The sequence below is a fragment of the Plectropomus leopardus genome, chromosome 22 (assembly GCF_008729295.1).
Source record: "Plectropomus leopardus isolate mb chromosome 22, YSFRI_Pleo_2.0, whole genome shotgun sequence".
NCBI classification, from domain to species: Eukaryota; Metazoa; Chordata; class Actinopteri; order Perciformes; family Serranidae; genus Plectropomus; species Plectropomus leopardus.
In genome coordinates this window covers 11,716,256-11,738,311 of record NC_056484.1, presented here as the reverse complement: position 1 = coordinate 11,738,311, position 22,056 = coordinate 11,716,256, and the positions used below count along the sequence as shown (strand labels likewise).

Sequence of the window (22,056 nt, the reverse complement as noted above, 5' to 3'; positions counted from 1 at the left end):
CAAAGCTGACAAACTAGCCTGTCACTTTCAATTAATAGTCACCATGGAAGGTCATTGAAAACTTTTTCTACTTACTGATTTTTATTTTGATGGTTTTAATTAAAAAATCCTCATTGCTGTTACAATGAGTCAATTGGAAAAGTTTGAGTGTAGTTTGGTGTATTTTCAGCCTGTCCATGTTGCTTAATAATCTATTCATACTGGTCTTAAAGGTCCAGTGTGTAGGATTAGCGGCCTCTTTTGGTGAGGTTGCAGAACTTACACTTTACCTGTGTGCCAAATGTGTAGGAGAACCATAGTGGTCGTTGCTATACTATACTAAAGTATATTATTCAAATCTATATTGTGCTATAGGTTATATTAAGTCTATTGTGCAATGCTAGCTCATATTGTTCCATGATAATTTTTTAACATCTCAAACCTAAATTCCAATTCATCCCATAGATGTTTGTTTGAGGTCAAAGCTCTGTGAAGGCCAGTCATGTTTCTTCTCACCAGACTGGACTAACTGTTTCTTTATGAAACTTGCTTCCAGAAACAGGAAAGGGCCTTTCCCAAACTGTTTCCACATAGGTGGAAACATTATTCACACAACACACAATTCCCTTGATAGAAACAGGGAAGCCACAGATATAAAAAAAAATAATATTTGCCTACAAAATGTATGTGTTTATAAAGTCTAATTGTTGCAGAGAATATAAGGCAAGAAACTTACAAACAGAGCTAACAGAACTGATGGTGTTTATTCTGTTGAAGCCAAGTCATGTTACCCGTTGATGATAAATGAGAAAATCATCAGAATCATCTTAAAACTGACAGCGGACATTCAGTTTAGTGATTTGAAACTCATGGCTACCGTTGAATCACATGCCACCATGTATTCAAAAGACATGTCTAACTTGTAACACACATACAGTTTACATATACATTCGATTTGCGGTTTGCTATTCAAATCCACCACATATACAACATCCACATAAGCACACAACACTTGAAACATTCAGAGCTCTAACAAGCTTTGACTGAGACAGACAGTTTGATTCATTTGGACTGTAAATTCAACACTTTGCATCCAGTGTTAATGGACGACTTGCACAACAGGCTACATGTAGCACTCCAGTGTGAACCATTACAGAGGGGGATATTAAGAGTAGATTTCCTTTCTTGTGCTCCTTAAAAATGACTCCTGAATGGTAAATTGATGTTTTAGTTGTACTTATGTTTCTTTGAGGCAGAAATAAACTCACTCTGACTTAGAGTTGACTTAAAATATAACATTAGCTAACAGATGTTTAACCTCACTAGCTATGTTTTCTTCTTGTTCCATTCTCATAGGCTATCTGCAGCAAATAAAACCTCAGATTACATTTAATGCCAAACCTGGGTATACTCCATACTACAGTTATACTAGTAAACTATATAAATTTTACAATCTAGCAAGTATTACAACTTATAATTAGGTTAAAATCAAAAACTAGCTTAACTCTTCAGGCAACCTAAAGAGTTGCTCGAGCTGCAGCTTAGCATTAGGAAGTCAACTAAATTAAATAACTAACCTAGAACACATATATACCTGCCATTAGTATCAAACTTCTATCCAGATAATATACACAGTGGCACGTCAAAAAATGTTTCATAAGGGTGGCCAAATGGGGCCACAGAAAATCTTAGGGTGGCACCAAAACCAAAAGCCAAAACTGAATTTCAGGAACTTGCTTATGCTGTTGAAGTATATAGGCTATCTGAAAACTATGTCAATATGAGAGTTAAAGAATCTCATACTGGTATACGTAGGATTGTTGTGCAACTCAAAGTTTTAACTGTATGATTTAAGTTTACGTACACCAGATAATAAGTTATGTAAACTGTAAAATAAAAAAAACAGTTTTAATGTGTTCTGTGTCTGTACATGTTAGGAGATTCATTATATAACGTTCAGCTTAAATTTGAGTACATATAATGTAAGACATTTACCGGAACCTAACCCTCTTGAGTTTTTTTTTTTGTTTTGCCAAAATTTATCCTTATTTAGCTCCCTTCCCTGACAAGCTATGTCAACAAAGTTGGTACCAATAGGTGTCTTAGGCTGTCAAGTTTTACAAAATAATACCACCTTTACGCCACAGCCCCTTAATGACAGTAAACAGTGTATCACCACTGAGTATACAGATTAAGTGCAAGAATGCATCTGCAGATATTACCTGGATTTATGCCTAATCTATAAGCCTTTTATCTCCCAAAATGTCATCTGATATCAGTCAATGAATTCTCCACTTTACTAAAAATTTGGGCAAAATACCACACAGGTTTTATTCTTTATAAATGCATCATCAGTTAACATTGAGGTATATCCCATTGAAATTATCAGTTTTCTCCTGAATATATTTTCTTCAAGTATCAGAGTTCTAGATTTCATTATATTGGTGCTGTCCTCTTTTACCCCTTGAGATTTTCACTGACCTTCAGTATAATGCTGGAAAACTTGTGATGTGTTAGCTCTGCACATTGTGGTTTGACACTACCAGATTATTTCTACCTCAGCAAAAAGTTTGTTGAACTAAAACTCCAGTCTGCTGCAAGCTGAATGACACAATGTCAGTGAGGAAATCAGCCATTTGTGGTGATAATCTGCACTGAGCTCATGCTGTTTATACAAACGTTACCAGTGATTCCCCAGTACTTTAGCACGGCGGTCACTAATGAATGTGTGCGCTTATTTTAACACTCAAGCATCATGTAAACCATAAAGAAGATGAGGAAACATGAAATATCACTAATGAGCCAAATATGGCTGCTTTGTGAGAATCATGTTCCTAACAGTTTGCAAAATGCCCGTAGTCTTAATTATTGTAAACACAAACGGGGACTGTAAAAGACTATGGAAACCTGATGGAGCGCTGCCAACACCAACAGGTGATCAGAAATCAGCCATCAGCGGAAACTGTATATGAGAGGCAAGGCCGCACTGTAAACACAGACCTGCAACACAGCCATTCTGCTCCAGCTTTGGCATATATTTATTACCTTGCTAATTAATAGCACAGTTGGTGTTTACTACTCTGTAAGCGGGAGAGGATGACTCTCATCTGAGGAAGAACAGTCGTCTTTGTTTGCTTTTGTATTATTATTTTTTTTACTGCACTGAAATGATGAAGATAAATAGTTGGTCACATTTCCTGGTAATGCGTCTCTCTGACCCTCAGGCTGTTTTACATCAGTGTGTGGCAGATGCAATAAGCAGTCTTAATGGTTATATAATTACACTACCATAATCTGTAATAATAAAATGCACAAAAATCATGCAGTAGTAAGCAGGCTAGATGCTAAGCTGTTCTGTGACATGACGTGGCATTGCTGCAAGCATTTAAACATGAATTTTATATATGAAATCTCTGACTGCTTATGGCATTTGTCATGATGAGACGGCACTCTGTCGTTGCTTTGGATATCCTAGTGTGCGTTTTGTTTTTCATCTTTCGATACCTTTCTATCAGTCTGTAAACACAATTCAGTCCCACAAAGTTGCTCCCTCGTATGACGCAGTCATGTCAAACGGTTCCACATTTTACCCTCACTGAATGGAAACATAAGAGGAAGCAACTTTCTGGACTGGAAAGCTCTTTCTATCGGATTTTAAAATTGCTCCCTGTAATTGCAATGTGTGCATCTGATTCCATGGAGACCATCCTGCCCTGCTGCTCACTTAAACCCATGACAGGCAGTCAAACACAGTCACGCTGAGCAGAGGAAATGCAGTTTTTCTTCACTTGGCTTGCCACAGTCCTTCCTCATCATTTGAGTGTGTGCTCCTTCTTCAGGGTCAAGGGTTTGAGGCAGAGCAAATGCTTACTGCTCCACCTGAAGGCTATCAGTCTTGCTGCCGGATGCTCTGATGCTGTTCACCTCTTCGAATACCAACTCTGTGCACAATCATGGAAGAGAAAAAAAAGAAAACACAATACGTTAGGAGTGTTGAATCGCATATGATCAATGTCTAGAGACTTCACACCATCTTAAGGTTAAAAAAACACAATGTCCTAAACTACTTCCTTGAAGTTTTGTTGTTACAACATACGTCGATTTCCCACACATCCTCATGCCTACATGACAGACTAGGTCGTTTTCCGGTGACTCCAAAAACAAACAAGCGAGAATCTCTGGGTAGGGCAAGACAGAGGGGTGGTGGATGGGTCAAACACACACAACTTTTACCGAAGAGACCAGTGATTGTGCCTCACGTGAAAGCAAAGGTAAAGTTTTTTCAAACATACCGTAATTACTGGCATTTGTTGCATGATATAGTTGTGTCATGCCACAGATGTCATTTGACATACTTGTCAAATTACTGTAATAAACATACTTCTTTTAACCCACATCATGACCAGTTTTGTAAACCTAACCATGTGGGGCTGTATCTTAAAATGAAAGTAGTCTTGGTGATGAAACCTAGCTTTCGTGTAAGGTTTATTTGGAAAGACACTGCAGCATGTAACGAGCAGAAATGACACATACAGAACTGACACTAGGGGCACCTAGAGCGTAGGGCCACTGACCAAGCTGCCTCATCTGCGGAGTTGGGAGTTTGAACATGTTTGACAGTCAAGAGTCTGATTTTGAGCACTTGGTCAGTGTAGTTAGATTTTAGTGGGTGAAAGTTGACTCATGCACCACTCAACCTTTCACCCAGCCTGGACTTTATTGTTTTCCATGGATGTCACCTGACTTCCTCCTTTGCTCATAATTACTAGGGCTACTAGAGGGTCACCACCAAACAATAAACTATAGGTCGTATTAAGCTGCTTGTACAAACGACCTATAGGGTCATTTCTGGGGGGATGACAGTCTCTTAATGTCACATGGAAACCAATACTTGTGCACGCTTTTATTCAGTGTTATCATAATGCTGCTTGATCAGCCTGATCTGTCAAAGGAGCTCAAAATTAGGATGCAAACCATACAATAAACCACCATGGCAGATCTGCCTTGGGGCAAGTCAAAAAGAATAGAACTTCCTGCTGAAGTCAAACATAATCTATTATGATGATTCATGATTTTATGAACAGCATCTCTAAATATCTCAGATATTACTTTGGTGGTGTAGTCGACATTTCTGCAACACCCAAGCAAGCTTAAAATCAGTACTGCATAACCTTCACTGTTAAAAGCTCTGCAACTTGAAGCTCCCCTTGGATTTGTGGCATCAGTTTATGCAATTGTGGATTTGCCAGTGTCTCACAAAGTTCTCTGTTTGATTAGTAACAGTTGAAATGTCTGGGAGCTCTTAATACAGTGTGTAGATCTTTGTCTTATTATTTGCCATAATCTTTAGTGTTAAAAAATCTGCAGCTGTGTCGAGTCAATTTGTGTAACTTCCTCTGCAAATCAAAAACTGCCCTTTTAAAATTGTTTATAAAGGGAAGTGAAAGCATTATTTTCAAAGAAACCGAGAAGTAGACAATTATCTATACATTTTAACATGCCATGCAAAAGCTGCAATCATTTTTTCACTCTATGTGTTTTATTGTGCTACCCACATGTGTAGTTCTCCTCTCAAATGATATCTTTACCTTTCCATTCCTCTAGAGTTCGATCTTTACTCTCCAGCGTTTGGTCGTAAGGCGGGGCTTCTGGCTCGTCATCGGGATCATGGTACTGTGAGAAGTACGGGTGGGACAGAGCCTCGCTGGCTGAGATCCTCCCGTCACAGTCCAGAACCATCATACGCTTCAGCAGATCGACAGCTAACAGACAGAGAGGGGAAAGAGGGATATGGGAGGTGGTTGGAAACCAGTTTAAACCCAAAGGGCCAAACCTGCGTAACTGAATTACTCATTTGCAATATGGAGAGAACAACTTGAGCTTCAGCAGCCTCCCGAAGCCTTACAATTGAATTTAAGAAGTTGGTAATCAAATCTGTGGTGCATCACCCACCTAGTGGATTTGCTCCTCTAAAGATTTTTTCGAGGTCCTGCTGAGGCATGAAGGGCAGAGACTGGATGTATTTCTGCGCCTGCAAGTAGACAACAGAGTTCAGCTCATGGCATGTGACAATGTGGATGATTTGTTAGCAATCTATCACCCCAACACTCAGACATATTGACTTCTCAGTCAACAGCCTTGTAAATAGAATGACTAACGATTGGAGCATGTTGCCTGTGTTGGCAGAAGCAACATTACAGTGAGTACAGATTTTTTTCCCCAATCACTCTGTTCATTCCTCCCCCTCTCACATGTTCAGAGCAGATCTTCTTTAACAGTTCGGGTGACGGTGTCCCAACCACCTCCATGATTCTCTTCAACTGGTCGATATCTTCAGGAGGAGTTAAGGTCTGTCATTGTATTATCTTATCACATATAATCAACTAATTCCAATTGTACGCTAGAAGACTTCTAAAATACCTTTTAAAGACTAAAGTCTGACACCTTCTCACATCTTAAGACAATTTGCAATCAATACTTGTTTCAGCTGAGTATTTGGCTCAACCCTAGTAAATAAACTCTCTAGTGAAAGTGAAAGTAAAAGCCAACCCCAGATTCACTCCTGTCTGGCCTTTTGCCTTACTATTTTTTAAAATTATTATTATTATTTTTTTTCAGTTCTGTGTCTCTGCTTACGGCCTGGCACCTGGACGCTACCGATTATAAAGCCCTGACCTCACTTGAGGATACATACCCATGGACGTCCCATATTTACATGAGCCAAGACTAATACCTATGGTTACATTAACCATGTTTAATTTTGTTGGTATGGCAAGATGTAAAAAAGACTACCTTAAGAGAGCTTGGACTGAATTTTATGACCACCGAACAGCAAACAATCAAAATCATGGGAACGCAAAACAACTGAGGTAAAACTCTTATGATTTTATTCCAATTTTAGTAATTTGTCTGTGACAATGACATCATTTGAAAAGTCATATAAGGCCAGTATAAGACAGAGTCTCTCCTTGCTGATCACTGCTGAAGGTTCTTTTTTTGTCAACGTCCCACAAAGATCAGTAAATCAATTTTATTTTAGGTCTGCTCCTAGACAACGAATACAACAACCTAGATAATTCAGCCTTTTGTGATTGCTCCTATTCATTCCCCACTTCTCTCTGTTAATGCACCTCCCCTTCAGAAAGGGGATTGTGATGCAAATCCACAAGAGCTCAGCATCCACAGGGCACTTTAAAGAGGTAATGGAGGGATGATGCTATCTAAGAGGGAAAAAAAAGATGCAGATTGCTGTGGACTCTCGCCATGGTGATAAAGGATACAGTCAGTGCCAGGAAAGAGGACTTTTCCCTTCAGCAGCTCTCCCATAATGCATCCCACTGACCAAATATCAACTGGAAGAGAAACACCAGAGGTTTTACAATTTAGTTTGCTTCTGGGAAAAATATTCTTATTCTACAGCTTGATAGATAGATAGATAGATAGATAGATAGATAGATAGATAGATAGATAGATTACCATTCTGATTGTAGTGCATCCAGTTTAGCATGATCTCTGGCGCTCGATACCAGCGAGTTGCCACATACCCTGTCATCTCGTCATCTGTCTGTCTGGCCAATCCAAAGTCAAGGATCTGTAAGACAGGAAGACATGTCTTTTACTTATAAATTGGAGTAAAGGATTAATAGCTTTAAACTGAAGGTTAGTCTTACCCTCAGCTCACAGTCCTCATTTACTGCCACATTACTTGGCTTAAGGTCCTGAGAAAGATAAGGTGAACAAAGAGGAGAGAACCATGAATACAGTGTATGCAGAGAGAGGAATCCATATGAATACAAAACACAAGCAGCACCTTCTGAGGCTGAAAAATTAAGCTAACCTGCAACTGCAGTTCCTTAAATGGCCACTTGAGGTTGACTCCAAAAGCGAGTAAATCCCCACAAACCTCCATGTTAAAATACTGACCTTTACAGCAGAAATAAACATCTTTACGTAACCATTGCTTTAAGGTTAGCTCTACGCTGTCGTCCAAATATGGTCATTTTTGGCTCCAACAAACCAACAAACAGCTAAAATACCAAACTTAAAGCTAAAAAACAGTCGTCCACAAACCACCTTGTTACATCACAGTGACTTCAACCATTATTTCATACAGTCTGTAAGTAAAAGGCATAAATTACTCAGCTTCCATACTAGCCTAATCCATTTTTAGCTATTTTCACAGCTCTTACAGAGTATACTCATTGGGATAGATATCAAGAGCACCAAACAAAATTCATGGCTATTAAATGGTGTCAAAATTACACTTTTTGATGCCACTGCAAAATTTATTTTAAGTCAGGTATCGCCCTGACTTTTCTAAATGGGACTAATGAATAATTCTGTCCAGACAACTGGATTCCACCAAACAATTTTGGACAACCATTATAAAACTCTATTTAAAGTTTCAATGTACAGCTACCTGCATGCTTGTCTACAACCTCACTGTTGCATTTATAATTTAATCAGAGCTGTCAATCAAAAATCTCTGAAAAAGGGCTACAATCCATTTTTTTAAAGAGATTGATGAGCAAGCTTTAACCTATTTTAATGACGAGTTGGAGCAACATTGAATACACAGGGGAAATATGTATGTTATCTTAAACCAGGCAAATGCTGTTCTGTTTTCCTCAAACTTGATGGTCAGAAATGACAAGAACGGCAAAGAGAAGGCACTCACTCTGTGGATCAATCCGGCTGAATGGATGTACTGTTCGCCAGGCGGTGGGATGGGGCAGGACGATGGGGGAGGAGAGAGGAGAGAGAGAGAGGACATAGAGGGGGACAGGGGTCAACAGTGCAGTTAACCATATTAGCCCCTGCCAAAAGGGAGACTGCCTTTGTCTGTCCCATAGTAACCATGAAGGCCGAACAGCCGGTCCTGCCGGCTGCTGGACTGATTCAGTGAGCATGCAAACTTCAGACAGAATAACAGCATGTCAGACTCAATATAAATACAGCAAGTGTTTGCTAAACACAGGCTGTGGAGTCCAAATTCAGATTTTTGACAGGCTGTGTTCGCTTTAAGCATAGTATACCACATTGATTCCCAACCAGTGGTCAGTAGATGCCAGGAAGATACATGGAAAAATTGTAGCTCAAGAAATATTTGAAAAATAGAAACTCTGATTTGTTTACAAAAAACGATAACAGATAGCTAAAAGTAAAGAATGTAAGATTAAATAGTTCAATGAGTTCTCATTCCAGGTTGTCAAATGCCGCCACTTTTGGCATCATTACGAAACACACCCTTTAACGTCTATATATGACGCACAGCTGCATGCTGGGTGAAACCAACTGTAACATGAGGCTGAAGTTGTCAAACGGTCATGGTTAGGTCAGGTTAAGGCAACAAAACTACATGGTAAAGATTATAAAAACATCTTGTTTTAAGTTAAAATAACAACATAATATGACATAAATATGTGACATTAGTATCTGATGGACAGATATTATTTATATAACCTTAAATTGAAATAGCATTGACTTTACATCAAAACTGCCTTGGTTTCAAACAGGACACAAACAGCCCCCTAAGAATTGCACTGGACTTTGAAGACAGTTTGACAATGGCCAAATCGTGTACAACTTTTCTTTTTCACTCTTTATACTACGTCAGTTTCCCTGAGCAACAAATATTGCCCCAGATGGATTTGCATTGGAGTTATTTCAAAGCTCAAAAAGACGCCAAATTGTGACATTAACGTCAGTATCTCATGCCGAGTGGTGTGACAAAAAGTCTGTATTCGATGATGTAGGAATGAGGATGGGCTGAATAGTTAGGTAAACAGATGGATAAAAGTAATAGATAAATGCTTTAAATTACCATTTTCTGTCACTCCCAGTTAGCAGTATGAAGGCAAACTTGACTATTGCAACCTAAACACTGACAGTTCAATTGTGTGAAAAAAATATTTATATAATCAATAGTGTTAAATAACATCCAGCTTAAACTCAAATCACACATTTCAACCATGGCAGATGGAGTCAGTGGCTGTGAGGGTACAACATCAGACAAAGAATCACGGGTGTACTATCTGCATGCTAACTCATATATTATGTATGTATGGCATGCAGCAGGTGTATCACACTGCAGCAAATTACCTTGAGGCCGCGGAGAAGCTGGTAAATTAAGAACTGCACGTGCTCGTCTGACAACCTCTGAAATTTAACAATGTTATTGAGGTCTGCGCCCATCAGGTTCGTCACCAGGTAGCTGGAAAAGGGGAGAATGTATGAGTGAATGGGGGGGGGTCTCACTTAGAGGAGAACATGCTGCCATGGCAACCGTAAGACGTCTGTGATTCAGTTGCAATACCACCCTGCCCTCCAATAACAGAATCATCAGTGAAAGGTGGACAGCTATATAACGTGTAGTAAACATAACAGATTTACAGTTCATTGAAGTCCTCTAATGTTGCAGCAGGTGTGAAGACGTCCAGCAGTCCTATTACCTGCAGAGACAGAGACAGAGAGAGACGATCAATAACAGGCCGGAAACATGCAGAGAGCTGCGTCTGTCTGTCTGTCTGTCTGTCTGTCTGTCTCTGAGTATTTTCATGAGAATCACTAACATTCTCATGTTTCATGTGCTTGAGCAGCCTGAGTTCGCGGTACGAGCGGCGGCTGTGGATCAGAGACTGGAAGGGCCGGGACAGCTTCTTCACTGCAACCTTCTGCCGCAAGACGACATCATACGCTGAGCTGGAGAGAGAAAACAGAAAGAATTAATAATTGTTAAAAACTTGTCCGTTTACCTGAGTTGTTTGCCATTTTAAAGCCATTGTTTGACACGTGGGAAATTTAATTTTCTTGCCAACAGTTAAATCATGACATTGTTCCCACTTGCATCTATTCTTTTAAATATGAAGCTAAAACCAGCCAATAGTTAGCTTATCTTAGCATAAATCCACCTTCCACCACTCTTACAGCTTACTTAAGTGACAGTTCACCCCAAAATCACAAATACACACTTTTCCTCTTTCCTGTAGTGCTATTTATCAACCTACATTGTTTTGTGAGTGAGTGTTGGAGATATCAGACATAAAGGTGTCTGCCTTCTCTCCAGTATAATTGAACTAGATGGCACCCACGTTGTGGTGTTCAAAGCACCAAAAAATACTTTTGAAAAACTCAACAGCAATGTTTCTTTCCAGACATCATGACCCGGTAATTCAAGATAATCCACAAACCTTGTTGTGAGCATTTTCATGTAGGAACTAGATTCTTTCTACCAAACTGCACCTATCAGCTGTATCACTGTGCAGAAGGAAGAGTGCATCTACTCATGGACAGGAGGCTCCTACTTGTTAACATTAATGGCATCCTCCTCAGCTGAGCTGTAACGTTAGATACCTCAGTGGTGCTACATGAGGTGGCAGTAAATGCACACTTCTTTCTGTGTAGCGATACGGTTGGCCAGTGTTTGGTGGAAAGAAACTAGTTCAGACATGTTCACAACAAGGTCTGTGGATTATCTTGAGTAACAGGGTCATGATGTCTGGAAAAAGACATTGCTGCTGACTTTTTAAATCAATTTTTATTATTATTTGTATTATTAGAATTTTTAAATAGCACTACAGGTCAGAGGGATAAGGAGACAGGACAATTTTCCTAGCAGTCACCTTTACCACTTTCATAAAGGACTTAGGCTTGCTGAGCGCTTTTAACTTATCATTTCAATCTCTTAGTGTTAAATTGTGTATAACAATTTTTGCTATTTAAAAATGTTGTGTGTTGCTCATATATTTTTCTTTTGTGTTGTGTTTAAACATTGTTCCTGTGTGTGTTTTTTGAAGTTTTAAGTGCAGAGCACTTTGAAACATTGGTTTAGATAAGTGCTATATTAAGAAACTTTATCATTATAATAACATGTTGAAATTTAAACCTTTTTTTGGTGGAGGCTTCAAGTAAACTTACTCATTTGTTGCCTCTCACGGCACAGTATACTATGCTATTTTTTCATTTTGTGTATTTTATATTGTATAAAAATAAAAACAACACACTTTAAAAAAATAATGTTAATCAATAAAGGTATTTTAACTAATTCAGAAACAAGAGCACACGTCTCTCTCCCACTAAGTCAGTCACCTGCAAGTCATTTATTCAACCATCTGTGCCTCATTACTCTAATCACCTGCTCAGACCTATAAAGGTGTGTCAAAGCCTTTCAATCCTGTTTGTCTCAGTGACCTTAAGAAGTGTTGGTGGACAGATTTGGAAAAAAACTGGCATTAGCTTGAGATACTGAGAGTATGTCTATATATTATGATTGGGAGTGGGGAAAGGGATAGACAGAGACTAATGCAGAGACAGCAGGAGAGTGTGAAAGAGGATGTGGTAGAACAAGAGAAGTGAGGTTGTCGGATATTGTAAAAGTGCAGCGGTTCATTTCATCTGCCTCTTTTGAAATGTAAATGCCACTCCGTTAATGCCACTCCGTACATCGAACACTGAGCCCTGCAGCTTCTGACGCCACTGTCTTTGTGGTGCCAGTGTCTTTTCAGTCCTGCTGGCTTTTCAACACTCACTGTAGTATTATTAATACAGCCAACAACAGAGAGAGGAACAGACAAACAGGAAGGAAACGAGAATTGTGAAATACCAGGCAACACTGCAGAAACAGAGCCAAAAGCAAGAAGTGAAACAATGACTGAAAAAAACGAGTAACAGAGGACACTGAAAAGAAGATTTATACTGTACAATAACATGTAGAACTTACTCAATATAGGGTATAAAACTCATTGCTATATGGAAATCCCATTAGTTTTTATTGCTGATTTCTGATCACTTAAAGGGAGAATCCCCTCTTGCTCACACTTGAAGTTCCTCAAAATGTATCATGTTTATTTCAGGAATTTCTCAGTAGTTTTGGGGAGACCATAACCTGCTTTGTCATCTTTTACTGAAGTCTGTGCAGCAAAATACTTCACATGTAGTATCCAGCTGTCAGTTTTAGATGAAGGCAGAGATAGTGACACTGTATATTAAATGCAATATAGAGCTTTTTAAAAAAATAAAATAAAAGCAGGATTACCGCCTCTTGAGTTAAGCAGTCAAGCTGTAGTTTCAGTTCACATTCATGTCTGTCCAGACTCTATGCAGCAACGACAGACAACAAAGCTTCAAATATGGATGTCGTTGCAAAGAAGCTACAAAAAAACATGATAGATGATGTGGTGGGGGGCCTTTTTGTCCTATATGTGGTTATACTCAAAACATTTAGAAAAGAGGACACCCCATTTATCTGCAAATACCCTCCACTACACCACTGTTTCACATGCATCATCTCTCCAGCAGCACAGAAGATTTATACAGTCAGCGCAGTTTCAAGATTAGTGTCACTGATTCAGTATCTCACCAAACACCCCCCCTTCTGTTCTTGAGTTATTGAGTTATGTCCGTGAATAATGGACAGAAAACATTATGATGTCACAGTGAAGTTGACCTTTGACCTTCTGGATATAATTCAGATGATGAGTGCATGCAAGATATCGAATTCACGAAATTCACAAACGGGATATCACAGTGACCAAAATTCAGTTTTGCCAAATTTGAAGAAATTCCATCATGGTGTGCTTTTTTTCCCTTAGATTACTTTTTGGGCCTTTTGTTGCTTTTCTTAATAGTGCAGCTGAAGGGTGGCAGAAACAGTGGGGAGAGAGACAGGGGTTGAGATGCTGCAGAGAGCCATGGGAGTCGGTATCAAAACCAGACCGCTGCTAAGACCTCTGCACACTCCACCAGGAAAGCTAGAGGTCGTTCTTGAGTTATTGCAATCACAAAAATGTGAGAGACGAGGTCACAGTGACTTTTGACCTCTCAATTTTAATCAGTTCATTGATGAGTCCAACATCTGTGCCAAATTTGAATAAATTCCCTCCAGACATTAGAGGTCAACAGATTATCGGCCTGGACGATTAATGGGGCTGATATTTGGCATTTTGCTGATTAACTATGTCAGTGTTGTATTTTGATGATCGTCGATTAAATTAAATAATGAAAAAGTGTGCGTATTAAACTCAACCAACACCAGGGAAAATGGGATGGATGGGAAAACAAAATGCCTCCCGCCCAGGCTATCACCAGCTCAAAGGCATTAAAACTGGAAGCCTGCTTACTCAAAACCCAACTTGTCTTGCCGCAGCACTCTGATCTGTTTTATTAATGTGGGTGCAATAACTGACTCTTGCATCTATGGATTTCTCCCTGTACAATGCTCAGTGACTGCACTACTGTAAAAAGCCCTAGAAAGAAGCCATCAACCCAACCTTCGCTTTCCATTTTCCAAAACACCTGCAATACTTCAGTTCGCAGCAGGTACAGGATCTGGTTTATGGTCAGCTTCAGACAATTAACAGAAGTGCCCAACAAATGATGCATGTTTCCTGTTTCTTCCACAGGATGAAACCCACTGTAAATATTACTGTATCACTTCATGGTAACCTATAATGCTGACACGCCTGATTACACTACACTCTTGCATGGTTGCGTGCATCCATGTGTCTTGAAATCACCTGCTGTCAGACCGGATGTCCCTGCCGGGCTGAAGCCGGGACAGCAGCCAGTCTCCTCCATCTCTGACATGAAGCAGGCCTTGCTACCTCACACATACCTTCCTCCCTGCCATCTTCCATACATGGCTCTGACTGCACTGCTGTCAGCACACACACCGCAGCCAAGGCATCGGTTTTCACTCCTCGTCTCTTGTCTCAGGTTTTTTTTTTATGTATATCTGAGCTCTTAATGCACTGTCAGTTTCACAAAGGAAGAGGGGGAAGGGGATGCTAATATTCAGTGTAAGATGATTCAAGCACACTGTTAATCTACAGAGGAAACTGTTTTTATGCATATTTTCTGATCATATCAGTTGTTGTGATTCATTCTGAATAAATCAAGAGGACAACCTCTATGGTTACATATATCTAAACAGGGGTAGAGTATTGACTCTTGTAAATGCAGAGAGGAAATTATGATTTATTCTCCAGACTTTTGTACACAGGGTTTGTTTCTTCCATCCAACACTGCACCCAAAATGATGTCTTTCATTGCCTCACACAAAGACCTGAAACAGGAAACAGCCAGCCATGCTCTGTCTAAAACAATCAGCGACCTCCAAGGCTGAAAAATGAAGCCAACAAAGTGCCACAAATTGCAGTTCCACAAATGACCACTTGAGGCTGGCTCCAGAAGCAAGTCAGTCCCCACAGGACCCCATGCTAAAATGTCAACTTTAAATGATCAAACATGTTTACAGCCTGATAAAAACATGTGTCGTCTCTATAGCTTATTTTCCCCCTTCATGACGACCGTACAAGGCGTGAATTTTTATATAACTAAACCTAATTAACCTACTAAAACAAGATGTGTTAAAATTACAAGTTTATGTGGGGTCACATGATGGACTATTTCTTGGCAAGATGCAATGATTTCCATAGATTTTTGTTACATTCATATAAGGCTAAACTGGTTATTTCCCCCCTGTGTCCAGTCTCAGTAATTGTGTCCTGACTGACAGACTAAGAGCAGTATTGATCTTTTCATGCAACTCTCTGCAACACAACAAATTAACATATTCCCAAAATGTCAAACTATTTTTTTTCAAGCAGTACACACCCAAATACACACACACTTTCCACACAAACATGCACTCTATCATTACAGCCCACATGCATCTGTCTCTTTTAAATTGTGCTGCACTCACATGATAACCCCCAGCTACCAAAACAAGATCAGCAACAAACCCCAATCTCGTTTTCTGCTCAACTTATTTCCAATCAACAATGTTACAAGCACAAACATAGCAGTTTTGACAGGAGAAAATGAAGCAGTCATGTTTTATTCATCATCATCCAAATGAGAGGCTTCATGCCAAAGTTCTGCTTCACTGAACAGATGTTACATATGGGGACATGAGATGAAAGCAGCCTTGATCAGCTTTGTGCATATTCTCACTTGATGTTCAGCCTCGGCCAGACCAAAATTGGCCCACTTTTTGACTCCAGACGCAGGGAAGAGAACATTCAATGGGATTAGGGTTCGACAGCGAGAAGCTGAGAATACAATGAGTCTGGATTAGACTGGGAATATGACAGTCCTCCGAAACTTTTTCTCTCATGACTTATCAAAATTCAAGAGGCAGTGCATGTTAAAGTCTTAAAGCAGATTTGTATTTCTGATGCTTCGCTCTCTTGCGTCTAAAATCCCTCCTTCCTTACTGTCTAATATCCTCCCTCACACCTACTGTACTATTCTCTTTCTAAACTATCTGTCTGTGTCCTCGGTTCTCCATCTCCCATGGGTGCCGGGGGTATAAGTTCTTCATCTCTAGCTATAAAGGATTATATGAGCTTGTTGGATCCTTGACCTCAGGCGTGCAGCCTCAAGAGGGTTCACCGAGAGAACAAGACACTCTTTGAGATAAATGATGAGAGCTGTTTTACTGTGCATCTCAAGAGGTGGGACTACCCTAACCCCCCATCACGACAAGCATACATATGTCGTCTTCTGGAGCCCCATCCCCCATTCTAATGATGTCTTCCCATGAGAAAGTCACTGACAATGGATGGAGATCGACATTAACAATGCAGGGCAATGCTGGGTGGTGTGTAGAGGAATGTCCTTTGTGTCTGTGTGTGTATAGTTTAAGTAAGAGCTTCAGTCAAGTCCAGGCATTTCACCAGTGCTGTCATTCAACTTATGCACTCACCATATGATATAACATCTTAAAAAGTTCAGTTCATAAAACAGGAGGAGAAAAACACCTGCTAATCCCCTAATATGTGTCTACCACTTCATGCTGGCATGGTTTTCTGATAGTTGCGCAAAACAGTGATGTCAAACCGATGCGTCAGTGCTACAGGAAATCTGCAACAAGAAGGAGTCATGGAAGAGAGAAAAAAGCATGCCAAAGTGTGGCTTCATTTCATGAAGAAAGATGACAGTGTCATTTGTGATGTCTGTAAAGTGATCAGGGTGGAAACACCAGTAATATGCTTTCTTTAAAACCTGGGTTTAAATTCCAGGTTTGCCATGTATTTGAAACTCTATATATGAGTACTGTAGCCCTAAACAGCAGGTACGTTACCAAGGGTAAATATCCTAGTTTTTAATAGCATTAATGCCATTGGTGTTTTTTTGTTTGTTTTTTAAAATCTAAATGAAAAGATATGCTGGACATGTATTCTCTCATTTCATCCATTGTAGACAATGAGATAATAAAACAGACTTTTTTTCCACACAGAGAACTGACCATAATAAGGGAATCGATAACGAATCAAGCCCATACGCAGACTCGATAATAGCATTTTATCTGTATCAATACGATCTTATTCATTCCCATCCAAACAGCCTCTTGACACCAATGATTTAGAGCACTGATCCCCAACCAGTGGTACATGGACAGATTATGGACTAGTTCGCTTAAACATAAAAAAAATAATGAAGTAAAACGTTAACAGTTGTCTGAGAAATATTGTAACAATATCCACTTTTATACAATAAAAAATTGTGTATATATTCAGATGACCACATTTTGGACATGACAGGAGGCTACTGGTACACAAATGGAAAACTCATATTCTGATCACTGTTAGGTCTTATATAAAGCCACTTTCTTGTCATCAAGGGGGCATAAAGAGCCTCCACTCACAAATCTCATCGTAACTTCACTCTCAGGAAAATACCCTCCTTCATAATCCTATTATAGAAATCAGAGATTTTCCAGAAAGCACTATTCAGAGCAATAAATAAGTGTTTTATTACAAAGATCAGGCATTGTGAATTCCATGTTTACACAAACTGGCTAAACCTTTAGGGATCATACCATATTACTTTATTTCTGTCAACAAAGATGAGCTTTATGCACCGTTGAATGAATGCTTTGATAACACTATAAATGTAGCATGAGTGCCCACAATGAGAATAAAACCTCAACCTTGGCTATTTTCTGCTCCAAAACAGCCCGTGTGCATATAATCTTCCTAAGGGTAAGTGAAACAGCTGAAAGCAAGCTCGTCATTCAGCTCTCAACATTTTTATTATTGTGCTATTCTGAGCTTTAAAGCTGCAATATAGGCAAGATGTTTATGCACTTAATACTCCTGTGGGAGCCCGAATCATAGACTGGAGCCCCAAACAAGCACATTCAGTCAGTGTCTAAATTAACACCTGACTTGACAGGAAATCAGCTGTCAGGATAAAACCTTCTTTATAAGGATGCAGGGGTGTGGCTTAACAGGCCAATCTGCCAGAGCGTTTTAGTTTGTAATGCACACATTCTTTATGATATTCCAAAAATGTGGTAGTAGAATGATCCTTCTACAAAAAAAGCCACTCATCAATATTTCTGAGACAAGAAAGGTGTGACAAAAGAGAATAAGATGCAGTCAATTCAGCCTAGCAGCCCGAATTGTAGACGTCGATTTGGGATACTTCTCTGCCGACACCGACAACAAAACACAATGAATCAAAATTTAACAGCCAATTCCAGACTCTGTCCTAAACTGCAGAGAGTGAGTTCTCCATCTGGAGAGAGTTGGACTCACCGACGTTAAATCTTTCGCCTCTCTCATCTTCCTTGTACAAAGCATCACAGAATTTGGACTTGCAGAATTTTGGAACATGCAGTGAAGCAAAGCTGGCCCACAAATTTAGATTTTCATGATCACAATCAAGATTTAAGGGCTGTCCTCATTGAGGAAGTCTGAATTTACTTTGCAGGTGAGAGGATAAGGGGGCATTTCAACTGGAATTTTAATTAAAGAGATTATTTTACATCTACAAAGCTATGTTTGGCCAAGCTGCCGGGATCAATCAAATCTTTGTGAAAGTTCCTTTTTTTGAAACCATCTCCAAGGCTTACAGCTGTAATATTATTCCTTCTTGCTAGCTATTTTTGGCACCCTCTCTATTACGGATAATTCCAATATCCCTGCTCTCTTACAGAAGGTCAATGCCTTTTCCTCCCTATTAGCTAGATGTTCAGTTCTTAAATGAATGGATATAACCCCTCCATCACACGACCAATGGATCAAAAATGTGATGCAGAACATCAAACTTGAAAAGCTGGCTCCAAGCTGGCTCCAAGCTGGCTCCATTAAGAGATTTTACAAAAGTTGGGACCCACTGATATATTATGTGAATAATCTAACTGGCCTGGAATTTTTAATTCATTCCTCCACAAGCGGTCTGTCCTATATGTGATAAAAATGCACTATGATGCACACATCTTATTTTGTTGTTTTTCAACTTGTTTTTTCCTTTGTTTTTCCCCTACCATGTCTCTTTACATTTCTGTTCATATTTAGACTCTAAATTATACCTGATGTTAATATCTTGTCTGATAAACTGAAAAATCTCTCTATATAAAAAAAATATCTTGCTGATCTTGTTCTCCAAACAGAGGACAAGATCAGTCATCCTTTGAAAAGGATGATAAATGATTGTTATTGCCATGTTATGCTGTTGGTTTTGTTTAGAAAGTACTGCTGACACATTATTCGAGGCAGATGCTGTTGTGTCACATGTCATGCCTCTCTTTTGATTCTGAGGTGCCAGCATGCTATCTAAAATCACACGCTGGGGCAGAATTATGCCGCTGTTGTTTGGTTCTGAGTAAAAATGCCAAAAAGGTATAAAGAATGGATTCTGTAACAGCCCAATGATACAATCTCTGTGTAAAAAGGGCTACTCATACTGAAATCTGCTGCTGCATTTACTGAAAAAAAAATGTTTTGGCGGTATGAAAGTAGTTGTTCTATTCCAAATAGTCTCTGAGCAACTGAGAGAAACGGAGAAAGTGTTGCAACCATTCCCAGTCACCCCTACTTCTCACTGCCAACATGCAATGCTGCATCAAAAAGCTGTAATATATTATTCATGTCTTGAAAATAAGACATGAAAACCCTTCACTCCACATTTCCTTGGGTAACCATTAGCTGGCTATTACAGCTTAATTTATATTGACTGTTGGAGGTGGTTATCACCATGACAAATCACCATGGCAACGTGATCCCACTAGCTGATACCAAACTGGAACAAAATTAAAGCATGTTGAAAGACAGGATATGTCTGCATCAGAGAGGGACATACAAAGAGCAGGGTGTGTGTGCAGGTGAATGATATATGCTAAATGATGATAATGCATGCTGCTGCTGCTGCTGAAGGCTTCAAAGTGTCAGACCTGCTTTGTGTGAGAGCAGCTGGGCTTCCCCTTCCCAGATGTGACATGCCATCTTTAGGGTCCCGCTACACCAGCCTCTGCAGAGTTGCTCCTCAAATTTGGAGGAGCAGACTGTGTGCGCGTGCGTGCGCGTGTATGCAGGGTGGTTATTTGGGAAATTCCTGCGCTGATGCTGTCTCATTCTTTATTTCCCTCCCACAAATATAGGACAGCAGACAGTGAGCTGGGGGGTTAAAACAGGCTGAGGGTTTTTTCTGTATGGCAGACCATATAAAGAACATTAATCTGCATATTAAAACACAGGAATGCTATTGTTATAAAACGTTTTCCTCCCTTTAATAATGATACAAACAAGCGATGAAGCCAGTTGGATGATAATAATACACCGGCAATGACAACAATAAAACCCACGGAAGCTGCTTCATCCCGACACGTACGCATCGCTATTCTGATGCATCATGACCAACATACGGTAAATATTGTGGCCGTGCAGCCTCGCCCCTCCACCCGCCCTACACACACACGCACACACACACGCACACACACACACACACACACACACACACTCACCACACCGAGCCGTAGGCGCCGGAGCCCACCGGCGTCAGGTTCTGGTACCGCTCCGGAACCTCCCACACAGTCTTGTTCAGCTCCTGACGATAAAAACCTGGTCTGGCGGACATCTCTCCACACAAAAACAAAAACAGAGAAAGGAGTGTGCAAAACAGGAAAAGAGGGAGAATGGGAATAAACGGAGGAAAACGCTAGATGGGACCGGAGGCGCGAGCCGCCGTCTGCTGCCTGAGCCGAGCTGCTGTTGCACACAGAGACCGAGCAGTGACAGCCTGTCTCCCCCTCTCTCTCTGTCTCTCTCTCTGTCTCTCTCTTTCTCTCTCTCTCTCTCTCTCTCTCTCTCTCTCTCTCTCTCTCTCTCTCTCACCACCCCCACCCCTCCCTCTGGATACATTGTCAAAAAAGTTCATTATAACAGAGATAACACAAATATGGCATATTATACTTTCATTATATACGCAGGTACATGTGGAGTTAACATACACAAAAGCCTATGTAAAGACCCTTGATGTCGAGGAATAAAGTATCATGCAAAATTATGTAACATGAATACAACAAAAACACATGAAACTAGATTTGAAACTAGACACAGAAAGAAAATTCTTATGTTGAATGCAGTGCTGGACCTAAGACATTCGGCACCCAGACAAGCATCCCCTGGTGCCCCCCCAACCACCACAAAATTAAAAAAAGTCTGTCGTATGTCTTACAAACAAAAACAAGAGCTAATGGGAAATCAGAACAAATAAACAACCAAGCTAACAAACAATAATAATAAATTAAAAACAATAAAATGTGCAAATTTGAAAATTCCTTTCCTCCTGCACCCTGGTTAACAAGTAAAATAAAATAAGAAAGAATAAAGTAACAACAACAACAATAATAATAATACATTTGTTAATACAACACTTTTCAAAACCAATGTTACACAGTGCCTCACAAAACAATAACAGCAGATAAGTCAAGCAAGAGAAAAAACTGAGGTAATTGTAAACAAATATTTATACATCAATATATAAATGTGTGTGTGTGTGTGTATATATATATATACATATATATGCACACACATATGCGCTTGTATACAGACATGAATGGATGCCTTTTGCATTTTCATTCCCTCTTACTCTAATGCTCTTCACATACTCTTTGCTTCACCATATGAATTCTAAAGCATCAGATTGTGATGTTCACATTAAGGTCAACTTGCGAGAACTAGAGGTGGTTCTCCTACTACAGAACAACCGTTAGCATTAGATGTGTGGATCACTTTTCCCTAATTTATCTATATTTTTTTTTTCTGGTTGACGCCCTTGGCAGCTGCATAC

General features: G+C 39.7%; 1 protein-coding gene across 1 annotated transcript; it reads right to left on the bottom strand.

Moving 5' to 3' along the window:
- Positions 1-724: 724 nt before the first annotated feature.
- Positions 725-21,002, bottom strand: mapk11 (mitogen-activated protein kinase 11). The gene is made up of 12 exons (XM_042510938.1): positions 20,729-21,002; positions 10,551-10,680; positions 10,372-10,430; positions 10,081-10,192; positions 8,657-8,686; positions 7,650-7,697; positions 7,456-7,570; positions 7,260-7,331; positions 6,231-6,310; positions 5,932-6,010; positions 5,568-5,741; positions 725-3,920 (listed from the first exon to the last, which is right to left on the bottom strand). The coding sequence occupies exons 1-12, from the start codon at positions 20,839-20,841 to the stop codon at positions 3,847-3,849; spliced, it is 1,086 nt and encodes a 361-aa protein (XP_042366872.1). The 5' UTR covers positions 20,842-21,002; the 3' UTR covers positions 725-3,846.
- Positions 21,003-22,056: the final 1,054 nt, after the last annotated feature.

What these genes read in the sequence shown, in the direction of transcription:
- mapk11 (XM_042510938.1), bottom strand. Translation starts at nt 20,841, where the DNA reads ATGTCCGCCAGACCAGGTTTTTATCGTCAGGAGCTGAACAAGACTGTG. An exon ending in AGCTTCTCCGCGGCCTCAAG is followed by an intron (nt 8,687 to 10,080) that starts GTAATTTGCTGC and finishes CCTGGCGAACAG; the next exon opens with TACATCCATTCAGCCGGATT. An exon ending in AGAAGATCTGCTCTGAACAT is followed by an intron (nt 6,011 to 6,230) that starts GTGAGAGGGGGA and finishes GTCTACTTGCAG; the next exon opens with GCGCAGAAATACATCCAGTC.